At 37.4% G+C, this 26,464-nt stretch overlaps 2 protein-coding genes and 1 long non-coding RNA gene across 4 annotated transcripts in view; 1 reads left to right on the top strand and 2 right to left on the bottom strand.

The window, feature by feature from the left end:
- The window catches only part of Mef2 (myocyte enhancer factor 2), a 69,914-nt gene that overhangs the window by 24,240 nt on the left and 19,210 nt on the right, over positions 1-26,464 (bottom strand). The window contains exon 1 of one of the 2 annotated variants that reach the window (XM_072896225.1): positions 216-978. The exons of the other annotated variant lie outside the window; for it this stretch is intronic. The gene's annotated coding sequence lies outside the window, so the exon portion shown is untranslated. Of the gene's footprint in view, positions 1-215; positions 979-26,464 lie in introns of those variants that run through there. 2 annotated transcript variants of the gene reach the window in all.
- Positions 470-20,898, bottom strand: LOC140667629 (uncharacterized). Its single transcript, XM_072895771.1, has 4 exons — positions 20,855-20,898; positions 16,546-16,639; positions 14,998-16,430; positions 470-1,181 (listed from the first exon to the last, which is right to left on the bottom strand). The coding sequence occupies exons 1-3, from the start codon at positions 20,896-20,898 to the stop codon at positions 15,501-15,503; spliced, it is 1,068 nt and encodes a 355-aa protein (XP_072751872.1). The 3' UTR covers positions 470-1,181; positions 14,998-15,500.
- LOC140667895 (uncharacterized) lies at positions 6,954-25,056 on the top strand. The gene is made up of 3 exons (XR_012047080.1): positions 6,954-8,032; positions 9,872-10,273; positions 23,267-25,056. It is a non-coding gene; the product is annotated as an uncharacterized lncRNA (long non-coding RNA).

Below are 26,464 nucleotides of genomic sequence, written 5' to 3'. Positions count from 1 at the left end.
ACGGATAGAGAGAAAGAGAGAGAGAGAGAGAGAGAGAGAAAGAGATCGCGAGACGGCGCGATCGTTTGCCGATCAAAACAAAACTCTCCGTTGCTCCTTCCCCTCCTCCACCTCGTCGCCAGATGCGGATTCTCGCACACTAATTCGCGCCGTCGCTGCTGATACCCAGCTGAACCGACCGACCGACGAACGAATCAACGAACAGGCACACTCACGGCTCTTTCTCCCGTCGTCGTGTTGCGTGTGTCTCTCCTCTATCGGCGTTTTTTCTCTTTGGCACACTCTCTTCTCCTCTTCGCGCGCGTCGTTGCGTTTGCTCGCGATCCGTCGGCGACTTACTTAAGCTGCCAGTCGACGATTCTCCACGGGTTCTTGTGTCACGATCGATGAAAAATGAAAAGGATCTATATATCGCGACGGATCGCAAACTTCCTTGGAATCGAATCCCTCCTTATTTCCTTAATTTTCTTTCTTTCTTTCTCTCTTCGCTTCCTTCACCTTCGCAGTCAATCACATTCGCGAAAAGGGCGCACGATTATTATTTATAGGGACGTAGAGGGTTAATAACGTCGTCGCGGCGTGTCGTGAATTATTCTTAAGTCGTCGTGCGTGTTTGCACACATGCTTGCGCGATTGCACTCGCTCGGTTCGTGGCGCGCGCGGTTAGATAGGTTAGCTTTTATCCGCGACGTGTGTATATCGCGGGGACTAGATAAGTTGACTAGATGCACACAGCAAGAGAGCGTTTTTCTCAAAATATACTTTTCACGCGTAGCAACAACAACAACAACAACGACGACGACGATGATGACGACAGCGGTGGCGGTGAAGCAGAGAGGCGAAAACGGAGACTCCGACGGCGTAACACGCGCGGACGGCACTGCTTCTCCTCTACGCTGCCAGAGCGTATTCAAATTTAGACACGCGTCGTCTCTCCGCGACGGCGGGTGCTGCCCTGGCGCACACACGTCGCGCGTATATACGATGATGCACGACAACAACGACGACGACGACGACGACGACGACGACGACGACGACGACGACGACGACGACGACGACGACGACGACGACGACAGCGGCGGCGACGGTAGCCGCTTGCGGTGAGCTTGCCGTGAGGACGGTTAAAAAACCGGGGCGGTCGCGCGCGCTTCGACCAGTTCGCCCCGAGTTCGCGGTCGAGCCTGAAATAAAGATTTGAGGAAGTCGGGCTGAGAACCGAGCGAGAGGAGCGTGTGCGTATGTGCGTGCGAGCGAGATGGAGGAGCGCGCGGCGCGGGAGTAGAAAGGAGGGAGAGAGGCAGACGGAGCGATGCGAGGAACGGCGGCGACGAGCGAGAGGGGGAAACGAGTCGCCGCGGCTGGCAATCGTGTACCAGTCGGTCCACCTCACCTCTGAAATCAGCCTCGGCGAGGCGAGATACGTCGCCTCGGCGCGCCCGCTCATTGGTCGATAACGCCGCGGACGTCAACCGCCGGCCGGCCAATCGCGTCGCTTGTCGCGCCCGCGCGCCACCTCGCGCCGTCCGCTGCTACTTCGTCTGTGGACTCGGAGACGTATCTCGGTAGCCGCGTCTCCCTCGCACTCGTCGCTCCCTCTCGTATTTGCGGCCGCGCCGTCGCATGTCCTCGCAGCTGATCGGTGCGCGCGACGCAACCGTTTCTCCCTCGCATTGGCAAACGAGATGCTGTTGCTGCCGCTACCGCGAGTCTCTGGGCGCGAGATTGCTCCGAACGACAGGACGGTCAGAAACTTGCCCGTACAAGTTGAACGCGTCGCTCTTTTTCTTTTTCATTGCTTTAGTTGCGGCGATACTTTTCGGTTTCACTGACATGTCATCAGTTTCTTTAATTTTTTTTATCGACATTAACGTGTAAATTTATTCACAATTATTATATATAACATAAAAAATATTTAGTATACATATAATAGTATAAATGTTCGATATTAGTTTATAGTTTTCTCAACATTTTATTATGCGCAGAGTTTTATCGAAACAAACGGGAAATGTAAGAATTAACTGAGAACCTTGCTTTCTGAAAAAAATAAATACTCTAGAAAATCCTTTCAAATTTTCATTAAAAATAAATTGTTATTAACAACAATATATATGATAAACGTGTAAATCAGATATTTTCTTATGATCCATATCATTGTTATTTTATGTATGGAAGTACGGTCTGGCCATGTATGTTTATGCATTATAAATTAATATATTTAAATTATATAGTTAGTATGTAATTAAAATTATAATACTCTATAATTTTATCTGGTTGTTTGTGACAACGATAAAATCAAGATTTTTAATCGATCTTTTGAAGGCTTCATAGAGATGACAAAAAAAAATATGAACGCTATTTACAGCGATAAATGAGAAGAAATCGAATGCACAGGACTCAAGTCGGCACGTAGTAAACAATCTGCGATTCCAGGCAATCATCTCTGAATACAATTTGCAACATATCTCCGCGACGTACATGTTAAACGATGATTAAATTCGCGGCGCAGTATTTTCCGTGTGGCAAAGAGCGAAAGAATCTGATGGCGGCTAGATTACTTCACGTATCGCGAAAAAGAGGCGATTACGAAACGAGGAATTAACAACGGAGATTACGAGAATCGTTACGTCGTCGTAACGACAGAGGAAAAATAAAAGAAATTGCTCTGTGTATGTGTATTTGCGTATGTGTGTGTGTGTGTGTGTGTGTGTGTGTGTGCGAGAGAGAGAAAGAGAGAGAGAGAGAGAGAGAGATCGAGATAGAGAAGTGCAATGACGAGTGCACTTGACGCGTGCATTGCATTGGCGTCAGTCGATGCGCGATTCGGGCGGCGATAGGCCGACGTGTTTACGCAAAGGTGGCATCTTTACACCTTATTAATATTTCGCCCTCCAGAAATATCACAACGGCATGGTTCAAGAATCGACCTACGTTTTATACGGAGTCGCCTCGCCGCGTCGTTACAAAGTGTATACGCCCGAGTCGACGAAAATAACAATTGTGCTATAGACTGAGCGACCGCGGCGGCAAACTAAACTCATACACCGCGTGCGCGTATGCAGGTGTACGATTCTATTTACGGCATTATCCACGCATCCGATTTCCGCGTAAACTTTTGTCGCGCGTATTTTTTCTTTTTTCTTTCGCGTTCCGTGAAAAATATATCCGCGATATTTTCCTTCGAGGCCGGATCACCCTCGTTCGAGAAAAAGCTTTACGATAGGATGCGCCACGATTCGAATAACTCGATTTTTCCATTCAAGTTTGCAAATGCGATAAGTATCGTAAAATCCACGGAATCGAGGAATGCAAAGTATAAATAAGGAAATTTCATTTCTAGCTTGATTTCCTGTTTCCTGACGTAAAGATCAAATGTAAAGTTCGCGACGCGGATCAATATACTGTCAAAATTTTCCCGGTATAATTAATTATATTTATAAATTAAATATAATTTATAAGCTCTTTGAAAGATATAAAATTAAGTTGAAAAAATGGCGAGTAAGAGCCGTAAATAGTGCGCAAAAATTTATTCTAAATAACAAATTAATCTATTATACTAACGTACGTTAAACCATATAACTGTACATTAACTGTACATTAACTTATCATTAAATGACACCAGCAAATGAAGCTGTGCAATTTATGGGACAAACGGGCAGGAAACTAAAAACAAGAATTTTGGAACATAAATCTAACATATTAAACAATAAAAATAATTCAGTCATTACTACTCATAGATTAGATTATAATCATGATTTTGATTGGGAAGGCGTTAAAATTTTGGATAAAGAAAGTTTCTATAATAAAAGATTGACCTCAGAAATGATTTTCATAAAAAGACAAATAAACAGGATAAATTTGCAAACAGACACAGAATGTATAAACTTTACATATCTGAACATTATAGATAAATTACCGAAAATCTAAACAATCTGAAAGGCTGTTTGTTATTATTCATTTAAAGATTTTAAAGATATAACTGTCGTTTTTACCATGATCATAAGATCAGTCCGTTGTTAAACATCTTTACATTTAAGAATTTACAATTTAACACATTATCTCTTCTAAAAAATTTAATGTACAGTTATATGGTTAATAGAAACCCGTGCATTTTCTCATCTGTTTTGTACATTTGCGCTGAAGAAGATCATAAAATTGACCGAAACGTACGTTAGTACAATAGATTAATTTGTTACTTAGGATAAATTTTTGCGCACTAATTACAGCGTTTGCTCTTATACTCGCCATTTTTCTAACTTAATTTTATAATTATTTATATATCTGTACACTACATGTATATAGAATAAAGAATTTATAATTCATCTAAAAAAGGATCTTTCCATTTTCAACTACACACTTTTAAAAAACATCCTTAAAAGACAAAAAATGAAACCGTAAGGAAATGATTACAATCCGTTGACAAAGACAAGACAAACAAACAAACAAGAGGACAGAAGGGACGGATGGTGCTAACTAAAATCACTCATTGACAAAGTTTTCGAGAAGCTGGGATCGACATCTAAAACCAATGTGCCGATTTCCATTCGGATGCAAGTGAAATTGTCGATGCGCTAAGATGATATCGAGTATCGTGGTTACACGTCAGTCGAGTCGCCGACACTCGCGGTCCATCCATCGAAGGTAGATGGCCGATGGTAAAATAACAGTCTGTATGAGAGAGAAATCTATTTTGACAAATATATCAAATCCTGAAAATACTCTCACGCGTACCTTTTCGCAGCCAGATTTTACGATACGCCATTAATATCTCGGAATTACGCTCGCGCGAATAGCCAAGACTGTATTTTTCTTCTTTTTTCATTAGATTAAAATGCTGAGAAAGCAAGATAAGAAATTTACACTATATCTATATTAGAATATACTGGGATCTTTTTCTAGTTAACGAAATAAATAAAATCTGACTTCTTCAAAATCTCAGAGATGCTTTTTTATCGACAAACATAAACTTGCTTGCTTAAAGTGTTCTAACTGTATATTTAAAATTGATATCAGTCAAGGATTTTATCGTGAGATGTCAAAAAAGTCATGCGGCCATAAGCGAGATTATTCAAGTAGATCGTGAACTTACGAGTATGCATTCGACAAAAACTTGATTTAGACAATTTGCATGCACAACTGTTGCACTGGCCTGGATTGTAGGATACCATAAGACGGAGATTCACGAAGAAAAAGAGAGAAGAGACAGAATCGTATTCGTATGTCGAATATTGTGTCGACGTAAAAAGCTCGCGCGATACCTGTCAATATTTAACGAATTATCGCCAACAGCACGGGGGTAAATATAAATCTACTCCAGGTCGGATCGTAATACATTATGCATGAGCTGCAATGTAGCTGTCCCCCTAGAGGAGGTCGGACAACCTAACCCGTCGAGAGAAGAAGCGAGTGCTCAATATGTCCTGGCCTATCGATCTCCCGCCGAGAGCGGGCGCGAGAAGACACGAGAAACGGAAGACGGATTATTAATAATTGATAAGCCTTAAAATGAACTCGCGGTCGACGATGATCATTCGCGTCCAGAAATAATATACGTTTCACAGAGATACGCAACGCGATGCCGAGTGCTGCGTAGCGGGTAATCGGGTTGCTAGGTTGATGTCATACGAATTCCTTCAGCGGTACTTAGGCTTGTGAGGCCACGAGAATCAGTTGCCAACTAGCGAGACACAATTAAAAATCTTTTAAAAGTTAATTATTCCGATTAACCACTTTAGTCCGCGGAATAGATATATTTTTACCACATCTTATTCCGAACAATATTCGGCTCTAAAATTATTTGTATTTTATTAAAATACGACAAGAAGATTATCTCAGAAATCATTTATTTCTCTCTGTTATAATCTTTTTTTTTTTTTTTTTTATATAGTTAATTATTAATGTTCCATAGTACGTTCAGGATAATTATCTATATGATACTATAATTATCAACACATTTGATAGTATAGCACTCATTCTAAATATTTTAATATTTTCCAGATTTAAGAATTTTAATCACGGTGCAAAAATTCAATACGATAGGGTTTAACAAACAAAAGTCAGAAAATTATGCATGTCGTTCCTGTGTACGAATGCGCGCCCTATAAAATATCGAAAAATGTCAGTAGTCCGCAGATGGTGGGACGAACAGAGATATTTAATTAAGCGATATATAAGTTATGCATGTGGCTGCCATGCGAGAGATGGAACGAACCGACGTGCCGGATAGATTGACTGCGCACGTACATTATAATGACAATTTCGGAGAAGAAAATATATCTATCCATTCAGTTGAAAATGACAAATTAAGAGCGAAGCACGGATAATAGACGAGTATAATAACTTGGTTATCAAGCGCATTTGAGAAGAGCCATGTGAAAAGTAACGTCGCTTTTGCTCCGCCAGTCGACCAATATAGATTTCGATCGAGAATTCTTTCTTCGGATTTTATGAAACGCGCGACTGACGTTATATTATTTTAAGAGAATATTACTATTTTGATATGTTTGCACGACCGAAATTCGGAAAAGATGTCACTTATCACTATCTCAATATATACTATTTATTTAAAAATTTCAAAAATCTAAAAATTATTTCTCGCGATCGAAATCGATTTATCGCTACAATTTGAATGCATATCCATTGTGATTCGCGAATAATTTTAGTTCCGCATCGATAAAACAATTTTCTCGAAAATTCAACAGAAGGAGAATTTCTCGCTGCGCGCTTGTCACCACCGAATTTTCTTCCAAATACATAATCGAGATATTTCTAAAATATAGATCAAGTCTCTTTTTCTCTTTATCTGTCCCGTTATATATTATAATATAGTATATAATAACAAAATTATTATATTATAATATAATATTTATAATTTTGAAGAAAATTTATGTAGATTTCAATTGTACATGCACACCTATTATATTAGGTGCATGTATTATATTGACTTGCTTATTTTACTTTATAACCTACTTTATTTAGAATTAGTGTTTTATTCGTTAAAAAATTAATACCATTAATCTTTGTTAACTATTTATTTTAACTTCTTTATTCGGCAAATCTAAAGAAATAAAACTTTAATATATTTTTCATTTTTTAATTTTTATTCCTCTTGATTTTTCTTGCCCACCATTAAGTATTCTTTAATAAATCCCTTCTTTTTATGCTTTCTCTCTTTTTCTTTTGTTTCGAATGTGTAACACGAGCTTCTTTTCGGTGTTAAAATGCTACATAAAGAGTGTCGAGAAAGTGGGCAAAGAGGGAACTCTGGCGGATACAGAAACAGAAGGCCAGAAAAGGGAAAGGACGAAGAAAAAGGGGGACAAGGGATGGAAAAGAGAAAGCGTAGAAAACGGGTGGAGATGATGGACGCGGATACCTTAGCACTGTAAAAGGGACGCCGGGGGCCCTCGTGATCTCCTTTTGCTCGACGGTGCGAAGGAAAAACAATGAACGTAACAAATACCTTCCGACCAGCGGGATCGATAACAATATCGGGGCGATATGGTATAGTCGCATCCCTCTCGTTATTCCCTCCTCCCGTATCTAACGTCCCCTCTTTATCTCTTTCTCTCTCTTTCGCACACATATATTCTTTCACATATATATATATATATATATCATTTTCTCTCTCTTTCTCTACCTCCATCTCTTGCTTTATCATCGTCAAACTCGCAGCAGCAACCAACGGTAGCAATGATATTAAATTCTTCAGGAAAATCTAGGAAAGTCCATCTTCATTATCGGATGAACCGCGCTTAACCGTGTGACCTGGTCGATCGAGCGCCGAACCGAAAATAGCAGCGCATCGAAAATGATGGGGAGCGAGACAGTTCGCGAAACGAAAATAGACGTTGGACAATGAAATTGTCGAAATTTAAGCTGCAAAACAATTATTCTTTATGCGAGCTAACGCCACTTCTATCCCACCAAATCGATCGACATGTACCTGCTGGCTGGCGATCCGTGTGACGTTATCAATTAACGTTCATAATTCGGCGAAATAATTCATCATCTTGATTATTCGATTTATCGACAGGTACGTAGATAGATTCTTTACACTTAAATACATCTCAAGTGCTTTTCTCGTAATCGAGACTATAAAAATTAATTTTATCTCGAATAATAAAATCTTTGTTCTCACAATGATGTTAACGAAAATGATGCAAGTAAAAAAAAATTGGTGAAATTATGATATCAGTCTCATATCATTGAATCGTTGATATAAATTGTACTTACTCAACAATTGTCCTAAGTTCTATCAAAATTAATTAGCTCTCAGATATAAATCGTATTTTTAGATTTTCAAATTTCTCTTCTGATTAAAACTTACTAAAGCTTTTGACTTACAATGAATTATATGTAATACTTCATAGAATATTGATGTGTCTAGATCTGAAATAAGGTTTCAGATTTCTATTCATGCATACAAGAGAACTCGCCATCTCAAATAAAAATATCAATTAAATCTGATTCTCGATATTAATTCTAACTTTCTTACTTCTCGAAAAAAAATTTGAATAATGCACGTCTCATTTATAAAATAAATGTGTTTGTCACCATAAAAATCTTTTACTCTATCTAGATGTAAAACTTTGTTTTGTCTGTTAAATTTTTGGGTAATTAATATTTTCATGAAAGCTATCTTTAAACGAAAAAGAGATTACGATTAGTGAGAGATAGCGTAAAGTATTTAGAAGAAATTAAATTCAACTCTACTGTAAAGAGTAGAAAAGATATTAATCACTAAGTTGAATATTGAGATACAAAGTAGCGTACTAAATCTAAAATTAAAACTGATCCTATAAAAACAATTCTCAATAAAGATAATTAATTATATTGTGTATCCTAAGAGAAAAACTAAATCGAATTATCGTGCGTTGTTATTGCAACATCTCCACGATACAGACCGATAATATAATCTCTCTTTATTCCTGAAAGATTTCCACGTTAAAAACATGTCGAAAAATTTGTCTGTGATCAGTATATATTTAATTTAGCAATTTCAATACCTAATTTCAACACTAGCTTGTTCGAATATATCACGAGTTCCTGATGTATTTCAAAACTCAGTTGTATTCTAAATGCAAAATGGATCTCATTCGTGGATAATTCAGTGGAACGTGTAATTTTTAAGCAGCAAAACAACGGGATCGTTGCCAACTATGGCATATTTCTAAAAAGATCTTTCGAGAAAAAAAAATTATAAGTTAAGTAAAGCACGTACACAAGTAAGGATAATTACTTAAATCTAGAGAGAAAAAAAAAGAAACAGAGAGAAGAACGGATGTAACAGGTGTGATATATAAAATGACATTTCACATTACATCGCTCTGTATATTTAATGAAATCAACGATCAATATTCGTTGATTAGCAAAACGGCGAAGCAAAATGATTTTATCAATTTTGAACTTATAAAAGTCGATAGGGAATCACGTATGTATATTAGAATGTGTACTTTGTCAAAGAGAAATTCAAAGTCGGAAATCAAACAAGATAAGCAGATAATATGTCCGGTATGAAAATAGTTATGGCACAATTCATGTAATTATATTTCTTACACATTTTTTTCTAAAAATAAAACTATTATATATCATAAGAATAATTTTACTAATTCTACATTTTTTTACAAAAACGAATGCAATTCAGCGTAAAAAAAATGATTTCCTTTAATTCGATAACAAAAAAATAATTTTGAGGAAAAAAGTAAATAAATGAATAAATTTCCTCTTTTTTATCATTACTTTGGCGACGATTTTTTAATTTAAAGCCGATATTACGTCAACAAAAGTTTAATTAGATTTTGTTTCTCAATTTTTGATATTAAATACCGCTACGAGATTAATGAAGAATTATATAAGAAAATCATTTGTTCAGCGATTCGAACAGCTCGCCAGAAAAGGCTCGCGCTATGGACTGAGTGTTTGTCTCAAAGCTGTCTCCTTCCGGAGAAGCAAAGAAACCTCGACTTCCCATGGAAGAAGTAGACTCCGAAGGCTTGTTCGCGGCGAACGAAAATACCAGGTGGCGACCATACTTCGTATTACTCGTCTGAATGGCAGCAACAGCACTAACGAACGACTCTATCTTTCCCTCTCTCTGCACGACACACTCCAACTCAAGACAGGCGTCTGTTGCCACATACCGGATATCCGCTCACCCTGCCTGCCGTCGTCTCAAGTCGGGTCTCTAAGGGACATCATGCTCCTGCGAGGAGCAACGGCTGAGAGGGAACTCGTCGAGGGTAACGAAGGGAGTTTTAACGAAACGACATATACGGTACGTGGGCGGAATGTTCACATATTGTCAGTAACGCGAGAACGTGGTCACGTGTGTTAAAGCTAGCGCGTCTGCCTACGTTTAACCCTTCACTGCGTTTTACTGCGATAGCACGCAGTGGATACTGATGCGAATCAAAGAGTGATCGATTTTCTCGATTAATTTCCATCTCATCGTGCCGTTGCGATGAAAATAGAAACGACAGACGCGCTACTGAACATAAATATATGTATAACACAGATATTTGTAAATAATCACGTACAAGAATGCCTCAAACAGAGCACAGACAATATTTACTTGGCTCTAGAAGAGAAAAATATCTTGAAAATGTATTTTCTGCGAATAGAGTCTTGTATCGTTTCTCTTTCTATATGTTTCATGCAAGTATGAATTTATGCGAAACAATGTATAGTGTTTCTCGACTTTACTTGAGTAACTCAAATGATATTTCGATGTGAAAGGTATGACAGGTATGAAGTCATGTAGCAAACCAATCGGGGAACGAGAAAAATCGCAGAGACAGAACGAGGTAACGACTATAAATGACGTGACGTTATATGCGTAAAGAATACGAGTTATTACTATGTATATTATAATCGAATAAAGACGCGAAAGTAAAAACGAATAGGAATTAGTATCTTTTAGCGAAGATAAAAACGGATTTCGCCCATTCTTCGTGAATTTTAAAATATTTTTTTTTCCTGCAATCAATTTCTGAATAATCAGTTTCATTCACGTGGCATAATTCACTTTGCATTTATTCGTAACAAAACGCGACATATTTAAATAATTGACATGGTGAATATATAACAAATGAAAAAAAAAAAAAAACGAAACATTAACGCATACTCAATGCAGAGATATGTGATACGTGAATAATAAAGGGATAGCATGATTTAATAAACAGGTAATCTAATTATACTATGCTTTGTCTACATAGTTGTTTGACATTTCAATAGACGGATTGATTCCAAATTATCAAGATAAACATAACATGATTATTAAAGTGTACTATAGATGCGTACTTCTTTACTAATAATTCTCATTAACACGAGGATATTATTAAAACAAAAGTCTGTTATTAAATTATTAATTAAATCAGAGAATTTCGTCCCCACTATTTCGCTGAATATCATCAATTAAGAAACGAGGTACCTTTTTTTAAATATACGTGCATCTTTTATGCAAAAGAAGTTAAGCAATAAGATAAAAAATGATTCAGTTATATATCACTTCATAACGTTCAATTCAATTTAAACGAGTGCAATGTTATTTTTGTAATCTATCTATCAAATTTATTTTTAGCTTTGAGATAATAATCTAATCATCTACCGATTCTAATCAAAATACAAAAATTTGCTTTTTTTCTTTTTTTTTTTTTAAATCGACGGATGAAGCTAATGAATCTTTTAAGAAGACGAGCGTCTTTCGAGTCTTAATATAGATCGTCTAAGATGTCGGCCCAAGTCCCATCTCTGTCCCCAATCCCTCAGAACCTCTCGTTTCGCAAGCGCCTTTGAATCTTCTCGAACGCGGATCGCGGATCGCGTGAGGTTCTCCTCAGGGTCTCGGCGTCGTGCAAAAGCGCGCCGGCCATTCGGTCGCGTCGGCACGCATTTGGCACTTGGTCAAGAGAAAAGGAGCGAGACCGGGCGGGGTTTCGTCGATCGGGACGAGAAGATCGGTCTCGGTCGCGCACGCATGCGCGCAATCACGAAAAGCTGAACTCGCTGAAACGTGATTTACGACGATACAGCTATCAGTCACGAAGTAACGAGCAATGGAGGGAGGGAGGGGGGGGGGAGACGAGCCGCGAGAAAATGTCGCGAAAAAAACGAAAAAACGAAAAAAAAAAAAAAAATCAGACGAGACATTTATTATCGAATCCGACTCGCGTTATTGATCGCGCACCGAGTATCTAGCAAATTCACGCGAGCATATAAATAGCACCGGATGGATTTTCGAGTCATCACTCTTCATTTTGCATGTGCACAGAACTCTGTCGCGTATACACAACTCGTGCATTTAACGGCGCGCGATGTCAACGAAACGCGTCAGATTCAATTAAGCGCGATATCACTTCGCTGACAAACCGATCTGACCCGCGGTTCATTGTTCATATGAAAGCGTTAGTCGTCGGGTTATGTAAAATTTCATAGAAATATCGCTAATGTCGAATACGTTTCCGCGCTGCGAGAAAAATCTCTGATTGAAATCATAAATTGCAAAATATCAGAAATTATTAAGAGATTAATTGATTTTTTTACGATTTTAATTCGACCGACTAACTTTACTTCAAATATGTGTACGAAGAGAAATATTAATGCATCTCAAGAGTATTACTATTCTGCAGCAAAGCAGCTTAGAAACATCTCTTTGAAAAGCAACTAATAATTAGCAATGTTTATCCGCATCATTTGTAAGCCTCTGTATATGGATGCAAAACTCTATATAATTCTATATAACTCCATATAATTCTCGAAGAAAATATATAAATGATGTAAAGTAAATTAATGACGAATGATTAACTCATTCGATATATAAAAATCATTAACAAGAAATTTCAAATAGTGTATCAGTAACAAATCTGCGTAGAAGATGAATCTGCGCTATTTTATATTAATATTTCGCAACGAAAAGTTCACAATTAAAATCACATTTTGTTCGAAAAGCAAAAGTTTCGTCTTCAGTGAGAGTCATCTAGTCATCGTTGTTATTTGTCGGACTGCAAGAAATGTAAAAAAAAACTTGAATACTGAGCAATAAATATAAATGGATTAATAATAGAAAGAAACCGAGATAAATCTTTAAGTCAAATATATCAAAATATCAGAGTCTATCTAAATATTTTGCAGCGCTATAAAAATTTCATTGTATCTCATATATTCTGATCATCGTATCATAAAGAAGAAGAGAGAGACTGTTTAATATAAAATCAATTTCTCATATTCAGAGAAATAGAGACAGCTTATAGAAAATTAACAAGATGCGTGAAAATCTTATTATTACATCGAAAATTTACCAAATTTGATAATGCAGGGATAATAATAAGCAATCGATCATAGTTAACGAAATGCGATAGGAGCATCGAGGCGTGTAAAATACACACGAAGGGTACACTTTGGTACAATGTCTATGCATGGCGTGTAATTGCATGTTGTAAAATAAAAAAAACGGTAAACCAGGAATAAGTTGTACGCCCACTAACCGCGTTTTTTCTGCATTATTGGCTCGCAAAAGAGAGAGAAAGAGTTAGGTTCAGATAGAATCCTGTCAAGGTAATTGCGGTAAGAATTTATCGAGACTATCCACGGCTGATCTATGATCAAAGCAAGGTCGTCACGAAAAAATGATGAGAATGATATAATATTTCTTTATAATAATCATCGTAAACAACCTCATAAAAATATAGTTAATATTTCAATATAAATAATTTGGAGAAAAAGCAGAAGTTAATGCAGAAAATTAAGAAAAAAAGTTTGGAAATTTTCCTCATTTTTATAAGAGAGACCGAAAGAGAAATAGTGGCAGTCATTAATTTGTAAAACTTTGTAAAATATTCATGGAATTTTTGATGCCACAAATAATATATAGCAATCTATGTGTGGGCAGATCCTGTAAATAATTCAATCAAAAATACATACAATTGTATATCAAAACAAATAATTTGATATATTGAATAATATAAAGTATTTTCCTGTTGAAAATTATTTTCGAGTAAATATTTATATTATTCTGTAAATATTTATAAAATAATGGAAGCATAACGTCACGGTTATTGATAAATAAATTTGAAAAGTTTCGAAATATATATATATATATATATATATATATATATATATATTATTATAAATATTAGTGTTTATCTCACTTCTGCAAAAAGTTACAAAATAAGCAACTTTCTAATTTTAATAAATATATTTCCAATTCTAATAAATAATAAATTTTAGAAGTTTTTGTAATTTTTCTGTCGTCTGATATTCCCTTCTAAAATTCTCCTGATTTTCACTCAATTTTAACAATCTGTTACATCAATAATTCTATTGAAATATTACAAAACACGAACATACTTGCGATATTAAACTACTAAACTAGGAAACGTTAGATTAAACTCGCATGCCGATTTCCTGGACTGTGACAATTGAAAATTGAATTAACAATCACATAATAGTAATATGAGAAATTTCTATTAGCGCTTCGAAGAGCGTTTTGTCCCGATTGAAATTACTTGGAAGTAAATTAAATTAAACGATATAGTGCCACGCGCATATTCGCAGTGAATATGGACCTGTAAATTTGCAAGTTCAACAGGATTGCAAGCTGATGAATTTGCAAGCTTCCGAATTCTATGGCTTTCAATCTCTCGCGATTGAATTCGAAAACAAAGATTGCTTTAAATTAAGCTGACAATTTTATTCCATCTATATTGTAATACATATATATACGTATAGAAATTATTCTTCTTTAAAAAATTATTTTAAAAAAACTTGAATTTTTCACATAATGGACATAAGCCACATTAAATTGTTCATTTCTCTTGTAGTACCACAGTTGTGTGTCTGCGGAACTAGATTTAAAGAGCCGTCGGAATAAATGGAAGCTTTCGACTGTACAACATTTTCGCTTTGATTACAAAGATAAACAAGTTTGATTTGTTAATTATCAACAAAAGCACGTTACAAAGCAAAGAGTAAGGTATTAGATACAGCATCCGAGGCTTATACATCTATTACGAGTACGACGGTGAAGCCCTCTACGCGAAACTTCAACGAGTTGGTTCCACTTCACAGCTTCCGAGAACCTACGTCCGAAGAAACAGCGATGAAACCGCGATTTCGCGACATCACAAACCGAGAATAGTAGCTACGTTAGTGTAGCTAGCAATGACTCAAACAATGACACTCGTTGAGACATGATTCGCCATGGAACAAAGCTGAAGAAGGGAAGTGACAGAAAGGGATAGTCGTCAATCTTGGATTGAAGTCGACTCTGGATCTGCGGAGCTGGTCGGACTCCATCCATGTTAATCGTCCTATCGTCGAAAGCGCGTGCAATGCTCACGACAAAGCGACTAAAAGCGCGAACGGCTGATCGCGAGGCGTGTTGCTACAATTTTGGCGCGGGAAAGAGAATAATCACATGATCGAAGAGTAACACATCGGTAGTGCACGATGACGAAAGAGAGAGAAAGAGAGGTGGATCGAGAGTGTGAGCGAGCGCGGGTATATTAACAAACCGCGGGAAAAGACACCAAAAATAATTCCCGCGCGCGAAGAAATAAATCCGTGGATACCGGGATGCGCAGGGCGAGAAGAGGCGATGCGGCAAGAGAGGCAGGGTGGTGCCTAAAAGAAGGTTGAGACCGGGTGGGTTCTGGGTAGCAGCGGCAAACTGAATTAGTAAACCGCCATCGGAAGCGCGAGAGCGGGTGTATATTATAAGAGGCGCGGCGAGACGATCGCCGCGGGTAGTCGCAAAAGTGCCGCGGGCTCGGTTTCCGATCAAAGTGTCGCGATTTCTTCCCAGGATAAGGAAGAGCGAAAAAAGGAGGGAGAAGAAGAGACCAAGGGAGGAAAGAGACGTTCTCTTCGAGAACGTAATCACGGCGTAATTCGCGCACGACGAGGATGTTCGCGGAAACCACGAGGACGCGATACCGACGACGACGGCGGCGACGACGACGACGACGACGACGGTGACGATGAGGATGACGAGGCTGCGTCGAGACGAAGACGGTATCGCGAAAAACGCAAGACCGCGACGCGTCGTCGTCGTCGTCGACGACGACGACGACGACGATGAGGACGAAGAAGCAAAGCGGGCAGCTGCTCAGCAGCAGCAGTAGCAGCAGCAGCACACAGGCAGGACTTACCTCTGCTGTTTTTAGAACTCCACTCCCAGAACTGCCGCGGGCCGAGCCGAGCCAAAACCAAAATACCACCGATATAGTAGCGCCCCTTTTCCCCGTAAGAGGGTGGAGGGACGCGGCGAGAAGAAGAGATGGAGAGAGTGTATGTGTACGTACGTATGCGCGTGTGTGTGTGCACGAGTGATCGGGTGTGTGAGCGCAAGAACGGCCCACCTCTCTTCCTACGACACCCAACCAACGGCGCGAACTTCGACGGGAGCGACGACGACGACGGAGACGACGGCTAACCTAAGCAACGAGCAAGACAATCGCGAAGACGAAGACGAAGACGAAGACGACGGCGACCATGAAGATGCGACAACAACCACGAGGAAGACGATGGTCGCGCCATGATGGCGGCTACTCGTTGTGGTTGAGAGATCAAGAAATGAAATCGATATTTAATCTCGGTGAGTTCATCTTTCGATGTTACAGATACAGAAGGATATGTTTGACGCCTGCATTTTCAACAGTTCGAAAAATAAGAATGGAATAGACGCATAATTTGTAAGATTCGTTTTTAGCGATTGAATGGTTTAGCAAATTATAGATTGAATTATATGTATGATAAATGATAAAGAAAACAAATTATAATAAGTTGTAAATAATCAAGAGTTTGAAAGAAGTAAAGAAAATTCATAGTACGAACTCTGCTGTCTGAAACTCTAGTTCTTACTACTTGTTTTCACATGCAAGCATAGAGATCTTCGTGTATCTATAGCATCGAAGTTTTAACTCATCGACGTTATATTGATTTCAATTTTCTAAAGAATTATAGGAAAAATGGCAAATAAAAAGCGGGAAGGGATGAATTGATATAATGGCAAAACTAGATAATTACATATCATCAAATACTAAAAAAGAATAATCATTTCTCGTGACAACTCTCATGCTGAATGCGATTCGGCATCCTTTAAAATATCTCTATCATAATTTTGAAAAATTTTATTCTAATTATTTAATTACTATTGTATTTTATTGAAATTATAAAAAAAAGCTATTGTATTTTATTATGCTACGGCACATAATGCATTAGAATATAGAATAGACGTTTTATTCTATTTAACAATATATATATACATTATGTTAAAATTCACAGAAAGAATTTAAAGATTAAGATTAATAACATTTTCGTGATCTAATTTTTGACTCATAACGTCACAGAAAATATAGTAATTATAATTCTATCGACTTTGTACTCGCTATATAAAATTTGCCATATAAGACCTAAAAAAACCATATTAAATATAAAAAAATATTAGAAAAGTTATTATTCTTTTTCCCTCGAGTTCTTTGTTGGATTGTGTAAATAAAATATTTATCGTGCCAAAAGACGTAAAGCTTCGAATCGCAAGATTTTCTATTTCCCTTCGCGCGTGTTGGGTCCTAATTTTTTACTCCTACGTATTTTCGTTAGCTCGTGCGCGTAATATTTAACGTGCGATATGACTCGCATTTAATTGGACGTTATATAATTATTTTTTGATAACGTGGGGATCGGCGATGAAGCGCATGATACGCAACTTTTTCCAAAAAGAGCGAGGTTCACATATTTTCTTCTCGTCGATGTAGCCATTGTATCGTGAAAATCCGCAAAATTGGTGGATTAACGATCCAGAACTCTCAATCGCGGCCTCGACCGAATCGACGGGGAGTTTGGATTGTTTAATCAGGTGCCGCACGAAATTCCGAAGTGCGTTTCCAACCAGTTTCCTTCACAACGTATCGGCGGATACATTCTTTGCCGTTAACCATTTCCTGCCTGGACGATTAAAATCGCATGCACTGAGTCACACGAGAGTAAAGCGAAATGTTTTTGCGCAAAAGTTGGGAAAATGATTTCCGTTTTATGTATAAAATAATCGAGATTGTAGGATCGAAAGGAAAGCCAACACTTTGCAGTGAAATTATATTAGTTGATCGTCTCAAGCTCCGAAAAAGAATCATGGGGGAAGCATTTCCACCGAAGATGCAGTTCCAGAGAAAGAAAGAAAAACTTTGAGGAAGAATATATAATGGACATTTTAACAGCACACACACACATACACACCCACACACATGCAACGCGAAAATGACATCATATCACCTATTAAATGGCATTGCTTTCCGCATCGATTAGTGATATACGCATCGGCAATGCAATGCATTGAAATGACAATTTTTAAAAAGCTTGCCGAAATTATAAATTTAATACATCGCATTTTGCGCTGGAGTGTCTGCAATTTTCCGTCAAAATATGAAAAACAGACAAACACTTTCTCAATAACATAGAATATTTAACGCTTTTTCCAGAGTCGTAATTTTTATAATGGCATTTTAGAATTTTCCTACCATCGTTTGTTGAAAATATGTTTGTACCTATTCCGTGTAAAAGTTTCCTTATTATCTATACATTAATTTAAATATTCACACATTTCTCTTGATTCTTGTTCTAAATTCTATTATTTATGCACAAAATGAACAGGAGGAATTTAATAATGTATGTATTAAAAGATAATGTGTATCGCGAATTCTATTGTGTTATATATATCAATCGGCAATTTCTTAATTTATATCATTCAATAGGTTTTACATTTAATCATCGTCGTGAATCATTAACTTCTTTTAATCGCGGATATATACGTGAGCAAAGAAAAAAGCTCGAGATGCTTTGTCTACGATACAATCATCGAGATATTTAAATTCTTCAAATAGCTATCGGATGTCATGAATATTATAAACTCTTTAGATCTCTTTGAAAGCTATTTTTCCTTAATACAGATTTGATAAGAGATCAACACTCGTCGGAGCATTTTGATTTTCAACATTAAATATCTTGTCAATTAGCTGTCAAATTGAATTTCTGTTTAAACGTCAGTCATATATTGTCTATTAATGTGGTAATTTAAGATATTTTGTAAAAATTCATAAGACTCTTTAACTTTTATTAAATAATTTTCGATTAATAAGATATTCGATAATAAATTAATAATTAATCGATAATATAGTTTAAAATTAGAAAGCGATCATTATTTTTTATTTTATCATCATTTTTATTATCATTTATATAATCATTTTAGTTTTAACATCAACAGCCGAAGAATCAAAACATCCGGCATAAACCCGGGACCACTTTATATAAATACGAGATTACATTAGTGATCGCGTGAGAACCGATTGGAAACGAGCGCGGATCACGCTTCGCGCAAATTCAGTTCACATATAATAATTGAGAATAATAATTGAAATAATCGCGATAAATAGAGAAGGGTTTTGCGAAAGAGAGAGAAACGTGACATGATGTCTTCGCTCGACAGTGTTAGGAGACGAAAATGACGCTTAATGTCGTTAAGTGACGGCTAACCGGCGTTAAGCGATGGGCCGAACTATTTTATTTAACGGAGCCGCAGTGTATAAATCAGATCACGTGCAATTTGAGAGAGAAAGAGAAAGAGAGAGAGAGAGAGACATGTACCGCTTCGTGACTGACGTGACATAATGCGATTCGCGATACCGAATCCACCTCTCGGCATCCCTTTGCAGCATCCCTTTCGTAAATGCGAAAGCAAGAGAGAGAGACACAGACACACATCCGTCCAATTATAAAGCCTGACGTAACGTCGAAGTTTCCATAATTACTGCGCCACTACCATAGCCAGCAGCCAGTCACGCCGCGAGATCGGCCGATGAATTACTTATGCCCGCGTTATCTCTCTCACTTCGCTCTCGCCGCTGCTGCATTCGGTTGCTAATCGGGTTAGCGGTGCCTGGAAGCGACTCCGAAATAGCGAGCGTTATTAATTTAAGTCACTCTTAATACGCTCGCGTTCTCTCTTCCATCGACAAAATCTTTCCCGTGCTCGTCCTCTCTCTCTCCCTCCCTCCCTCCCTCCCTCCCACCCTCCTATCCCTTTTCCCATTCTGCTCGCATCCTGGCTCTTCCACTGGTTATCACTGACATTATTGGTCCGCGGAAATATTAATTCGCATGCGAGGACGCGCGACTTCCAAAGTTCGTCCCATCAATTATCAGGAATCGATAAAATTCGCATCGTCGGCATCGTTATATACTTTGGTAAAAACTTGAAATCTCCGATAGATCAAGTCGAATCCGGAGATACAGTGCGATTTCCAGATGAAACTTGCGGATATATTTTAATTGACATGTTTCTTCGCTCTTCGATCAATTTGCGCCGAGATTTGGAAAGAGAAACGATCGATCGCCGAAACACATTTATTCCGAAACTGTATCTCCGAGTGCAGTGTATTCCATTTCATGCGATATTAACGCGGCAATTTTAGAAGTCTTCAAATAAAAACGAAGAATATAATATCGCGCAAATTGTCCTGGATTTATCGTGAAATATATTTCGTATTGGATATTATTACGAATTGAAAATAATCAAAAATCAAAATTATGACAGTTATATCGCAAAGTGGCACCTGGGAAGTTGTTATTCTTGCTTATAGGTCAACTTTTGAATATAATTTACATGAATTATTGAGTTTTCACCGTTACGAACGAACAAACGTAGAGGGATTATATACTACACGTGTCGACAATATTGAAACTCGATCTCTCATCGAAGTTACAAGATGTATGGGAAATTTTTCAACAGGAAAAGAAAATAAAAAAGGATTTTTCTGCTTCTTTACAACTATGAAATACGAGTTTAATGTTAAATTTCTATTACCTTGACATTTCAACTAGATATCCGATTATAGTGACTACTGCCATAGTCCCTTAACGTTAATTAGAACCGTCGACGAACGTACGTCGTGACCAAAAATAACCGCACGCACGAAATGCGTCACGTCTACGTAGCGCTAATGGCAGCTTCATATAAGTCTCTCGCTCTTTCTTTCTTTCTTTCTCTCTCTCTCTCTCTCTCTCTCTCTTTTTCTCTCTTTCTCTCTGCCAAGCTCTAGGAATCCCGCGAGAATCATCGAGGAATGTCCGAAGCGGAAGAACACCATCGCGTCCCGACAATGAGCTAACCGATCGCGTTTACGAGAGGGTAGATGAAAAGGGGAAGGAAGAGAGAGAGAGAGAGAGAGAGAGAGAGGTTAAAGGGTAGAGGAACGCGAAGAGCCGACCGGCGACAATCCTGTGGGACTTTTTGCAGCCCTCTCGACCGAGAAAGCAGAAAAGTACAAAACGACATTGCTCCGGATCGGCACGTGCCATTCGATAAATCTGTCGGCAGCTGACGGCGCGGCTGGCTGCTGTAAACCGCCTTCTCTCTCTCCCCCTTTTCGTCCTCTTTCTCTCCTCATTTCGCGTTTTCCCTCTCTTTCTCTCTTTATTCCTCTCGGTTCACCCGCATACGCATTCTGTGTGGCTCTCTCTTTGCCCCTCAACTCTCTTTCTCTCTCTGCGTACGCATCGACAATCCAGGAGGGCCAGCAGCATCCCCAACCGAGCCCGCGCACACGTGCGACCGTGTCGTGACTTCTTCCACCGCTGAATTATATCGCCGTTTCGTTTGCTGTAGCGACGACTCGTGCCGGTTAATCGAACGCAAAACTTTATGTGGTATTATATTTCAGCGCAAATTTTTGCAAAATTAAACATAAAAAATATATTATAAAAAATACATGTGTACAAATCATATATTTTGCTTGCGATTAAAGATGAGTAATATTTATTTATTTCTTTCCGCGCCATCAAGAATCAATATTAATTTTGACAAAATTGAATTTCACATTTTGAAATTCTAATACAGAAAAATATTTTTTTTAATTTACTCAAATTTAATTTACCTATATTAATTCACTATTAATAGAATGTCACTTTAAAACAATGGGAAATATATCAAAATGAACAACGGTTTACAGTATGTTAATATTACAGTATGTTGAATTAACTTTAGAATTTTATTGACAAATACAGAACTTGATTGAATCGAATCTTATTGAAATTTCAAAAGTGAACATTCAAACTATGTTTCGGAGCAAAGGCAGGAGTGATATAAAGTTGTACACGTGCGCTCTTTTAATTACTTAGACTTTAATTCAAATAGCCGATAGCTTTCACCAGTAGCAGCGTAGCGAGAGAAAAAGAGAGAGAAAGAGAGAGAAAGAGAGAGAGAGAGAGAGTTTTTTTCAGCTGGAGTTCCCAGCGATCAGCCGCAAGCGTTACATCTCGCTTGGTCGAACTACTTTGTGTATACTCGGCGCATATACACGATGCGCTGGGAGCCCTACGTGCTCCACGTGTGTCTAATCGATGAACGCATGCATTATCTACGTCATCGCCTCTCGCATCACAAACTCGATATATACCGCGCGCGGCGGCGGCGGACTTCCTGACCGCGCAATCGCGTCGGAAAAGAGGAAGTTGCCGTTCGCGCGAAAAATCGCGCGCGAACTCGCCGATCGACTTTTACGTATTACGCGAAAAATCCACGTCTCATCGTCGGAATAAATACCAGGTACGTTCGCCGCGTTTTATGCACGTGCATGCCTCCTCGTTCCTAGCGACTTTGCATTCCGTGCATAAGTAATATTGATCAACGCGATTTCGCCGCTGAGAGATATGTAGAACGTCCAATACCTTCGCGATTTCGCATTCAAATACAAATTATATATGTAAGGATATCCTTCCTATATACATATAGTTGTTTCCTCATCTCATGATGTAAATTCATTTAAAAAGTAAAATTGATACAACCGATTACGTTTCTCTGCGCGTTGTAAAAGAAAATATATAATGATATAAATAAAATTAATAAATTATGATATAACACTTGCGCACATCGAAGAAAAACCTTGCCTTTCTGCCGCTAATATTGATCAAACGAGAAGTTCAAGTCTGACGATATGATTATATAATTTCTTTCATCGCAAATCAAAGCAAATTATTGCAATCATATTCTTTGCTAACAGTTTCATAAGTGTTAATTAGCCGTGAAAATTAAAGGTCATCCCCCTCCCGAAACATTTCTAGCTTCTAGATAATAAAGCAATCGCTTTGACAACAATTACGAAAACTGACGCACATATTTCTCTCTCTCTCTCTCTCTTTCGGTAAAATATTTCCGATATCTTCACACAAAGAGCATCTTTCCTTCAAAGTACAGATAATTAGACTAAATTCATCGTAGGTATCTCACGGAAAACGCGGACAAAATGCGCGCATCTCGACGAGAAGAGGCAAAAGACGCGTCGCGGCGAGACGAAAAGAGGACGAAAAGAAGGGAAAAGAGGAGGAGGGTAAAGCGGGACTCGAGGGGTGGATATTGGCGCGAGTGCAACGCGCCATATTCTTTGTCCTATGACACGGCGAAGTTAAAGCTTCGCGGCTAAAATTAAACCGTGCAGGCAGCAGCACCAGGGCCGAGTTCTCTGAGGCTGAGCAGGAGCAGCCGCAGCCGCCAGAAACCAGAGCACGTGCTTCAAGTAAGTGACGCGCGCCCTCCCTTGGCGTAGCTCTCCCCCCCCCGTTCCCCTACCGTATAACCCCTCCTCGCTGCCCTCGCCTGCCGAAACTCCTACCTCGTATCACACAACAACCGTTAAATCCTTGCGATATGCATAGAAATGTTTGCAAAGCTGCAAAATATTGATATTGAAAAACTTGAATAGATATAGAGAATATAAAGTTTAAAAAACAAAACAAAAAGAAAGAGAGAGAGAGAGAGAGACAGAGAGACAGAGAGAGAACGAGGTCAATAATTTGTCGATGATAATCTTAAAATTATCTTGTACATATATTTATATAATATATGTTGATTTATCATCTTTAATTAAAAATTTTTAATTTAAGTTCGACATATATTCCCGTCAGATTAAAACTTTAATAAATTAATTGATAATTTAATGTTTAATAATCAAATTTTATTTATATACAGAAATTTGTTATCGCTTAAAAATGATATATACATATGTATAGTGAGAATTAATGAAAATAGAAATTTTGTTGCTATCTAATTTCCGCAAACTAATTTGAATAAGAAACGAATGAAAACTTTGAGAATGAAAATTCATTCTTATGTAAACCGTTGATTCTCCTAGCAATTAACTTTCAACTTTCAATTCTCAGGTCGCTATTCGCACATTTTTGTATTGTTAAAAGTAATTTAAAAAAATCATAAATTGATAAGAAAATTGTGTAGCAAGATACAGTTTATCTTACTTGTTTTTACAATAAAAATCATAAATTGAAGACACATAATAAAGTTTCGTTAAACACGCAGTTGCATCGCTTTTCCGCCTCTTGTCTCGCGTCTGACGAAATGAAATGTGCCGGAGAATCCCAGAGATTGACTATTATACTTTCTACTTGCAGTATCATATAACATCATTATCCTATAACGTAATACCTCAGATTGCATACTGTTATTCACGTCTATTCTCTCTCTTTCCCTCCCTATTTCTCTCTTCACTGGTCCTATCATCTTCACAATATTCTTCCTCATTAAGTGTCTAATTTGCCATCTCGTTTGCCAACTGAGAATATTATCCATTTGTAAGCGATCAACATTTGCATTTAACTACCAAAGTATAGAAGCTGTATCGGAAACCACGACTACGATACGTTCGCAATCAACGAGATGCGCGCCGATCAAGTGGATTATCTCTGAAAAGCGGGTCGTATCCCTTGGGATTATCCTCTCTACTATAGCGTGAGGGCGATGTAATGCGCTTCGAACTAACGAGAAGCCCGTAAGTGGAAATGTAAACTCCATCGCAATTCTAAGTAATTGAGTGATATATCCTTAGAGTTAATAAAATAATTAAATTGAAAAAAACAAGAAAAAACGAGAAAATTTTCACAAAGAAAAATCTGACATGCAGTATAAGTCTTAATCATACACATGTCCAGTTCTTTGTGAAAGTATACTAATTAATAAAATTGCAGTTATAGAATGCAACAAGAAAAATATGAATAAAAGGTAACAACACAATAATGCAAAAAATAAGTTGTATAATTTTTGTTAACTGATAAATTGCGCGTGTGTATTTTTTTCCAAAATAATTCCTCAATTGATCGTTTTAAAATTGGAACATTTAAAGTTCTAATCTATTTTCAATATCTCGATATCCTTTAGACATGAATCGATCTTTAATGTATCCAATTTAATGTATTGATCTGTAATGTATCGCATTTTTGAATAAGAAAAAAGCAATAACAAATTTAGAAATAAATTTCATATATTTTACCAAACTTAGAAAATTAATCTACATGTCACTATATAATCTTTATTTTTTGTTCCAGTTACTGTTCTTTTTAATAAACATTGTTTCGTAGGAAGAACAAAATAAATGTGATAAATAAAATGTCATTATCGGAAATGTTCCGTTATCAGAATGATAAGACCGAGGGGTTGGTCACTGAGGTAATTTTTTTACAAGGGCTAGGTAATTCAGCGGCAATCCCAGCAAAATTTTGGCTAATCCAAGGTTATTTTTGATAAATCTAAATAATCTTTAGCGTTAAAATAATTTAAAGTAAAATTTCTTTTTCAAAATTTATTTTTAATTTAAGATACTATTAGGTAATCTTAAGTAATCCGAGGTATAATTTAAGGGTAATCCGTATCAAAGGGTAATTTTTGTACATTATAACTGTTAATGACCAACCCCTCGGATAAGATCCTTTTTGAAAAAAAAGGATTATTGCAACCCTAAACGCCGTATCTTATCCCTTAGAGAAATCTCTCTGTAGGAGACCGAAGAACACGTGTCTAGCACTCGGATAGCAATGCAGCCACGTGTGGGGTGATATGATGTTTAGCGTCAGATTTTCACGTTGCTTGCACATCGATCGGTACAAGGAAAAATCTGGATCAAAGGATTCTTCTCGTACAAGCTTTTATACGAGAGTTATGTTTTACTTTCTTATATTATCTAAAAGTTATAATACACTTCTAATTATATTTCTTTCTATTTAAGTTTAATAGATAGCCTTATGGTCAGTGCAAGATGGTCAATTTCGAGAGTACAAATAGATGAGAAATTTTTCCCTCAATATCGAGAAATTTAAGCAGAGTTTTAATATAAATTGTTAATTAATATAAAAGATTCTGAAAACCGAATGATTTGAATAAAAATGGACAACTTTAGACAAGAAATTAGATTCGTGAATGCATTAAAAATCTATAGTAATATTCAAATTATTACTATTAAAATTATAAAGTAAACATTGCGTAATCTCATTTACGAGAAGAGCGATCATTTTTTTATCGAAATTTTTAAACGACGAGTTTGATGAATTTGAAAACTAGTTCTACGCAGTTAATGAATCATCGCGAAGACGGCCATGCGTGCGTAAAATATTATTCTCTAATTTACACATAGAT

Source organism: Anoplolepis gracilipes, chromosome 7, assembly GCF_047496725.1.
Source record: "Anoplolepis gracilipes chromosome 7, ASM4749672v1, whole genome shotgun sequence".
NCBI classification, from domain to species: Eukaryota; Metazoa; Arthropoda; class Insecta; order Hymenoptera; family Formicidae; genus Anoplolepis; species Anoplolepis gracilipes.
The sequence above is the reverse complement of the archived record's forward strand: the minus strand, read 5'-3'. Positions and strand labels throughout refer to the sequence as shown.

Coding starts and splice junctions, on each gene's coding strand:
- LOC140667629 (XM_072895771.1), bottom strand. CDS start 20,898: ATGGCAGTAGTCACTATAATCGGATATCTAGTTGAAATGTCAAG. Junction 16,640..20,854: donor TATCTAGTTGAAATGTCAAG/GTAATAGAAATT, acceptor TTGAAAATGCAG/GCGTCAAACATATCCTTCTG. Junction 16,431..16,545: donor TGATCTCTCAACCACAACGA/GTAGCCGCCATC, acceptor CTCGTTGCTTAG/GTTAGCCGTCGTCTCCGTCG.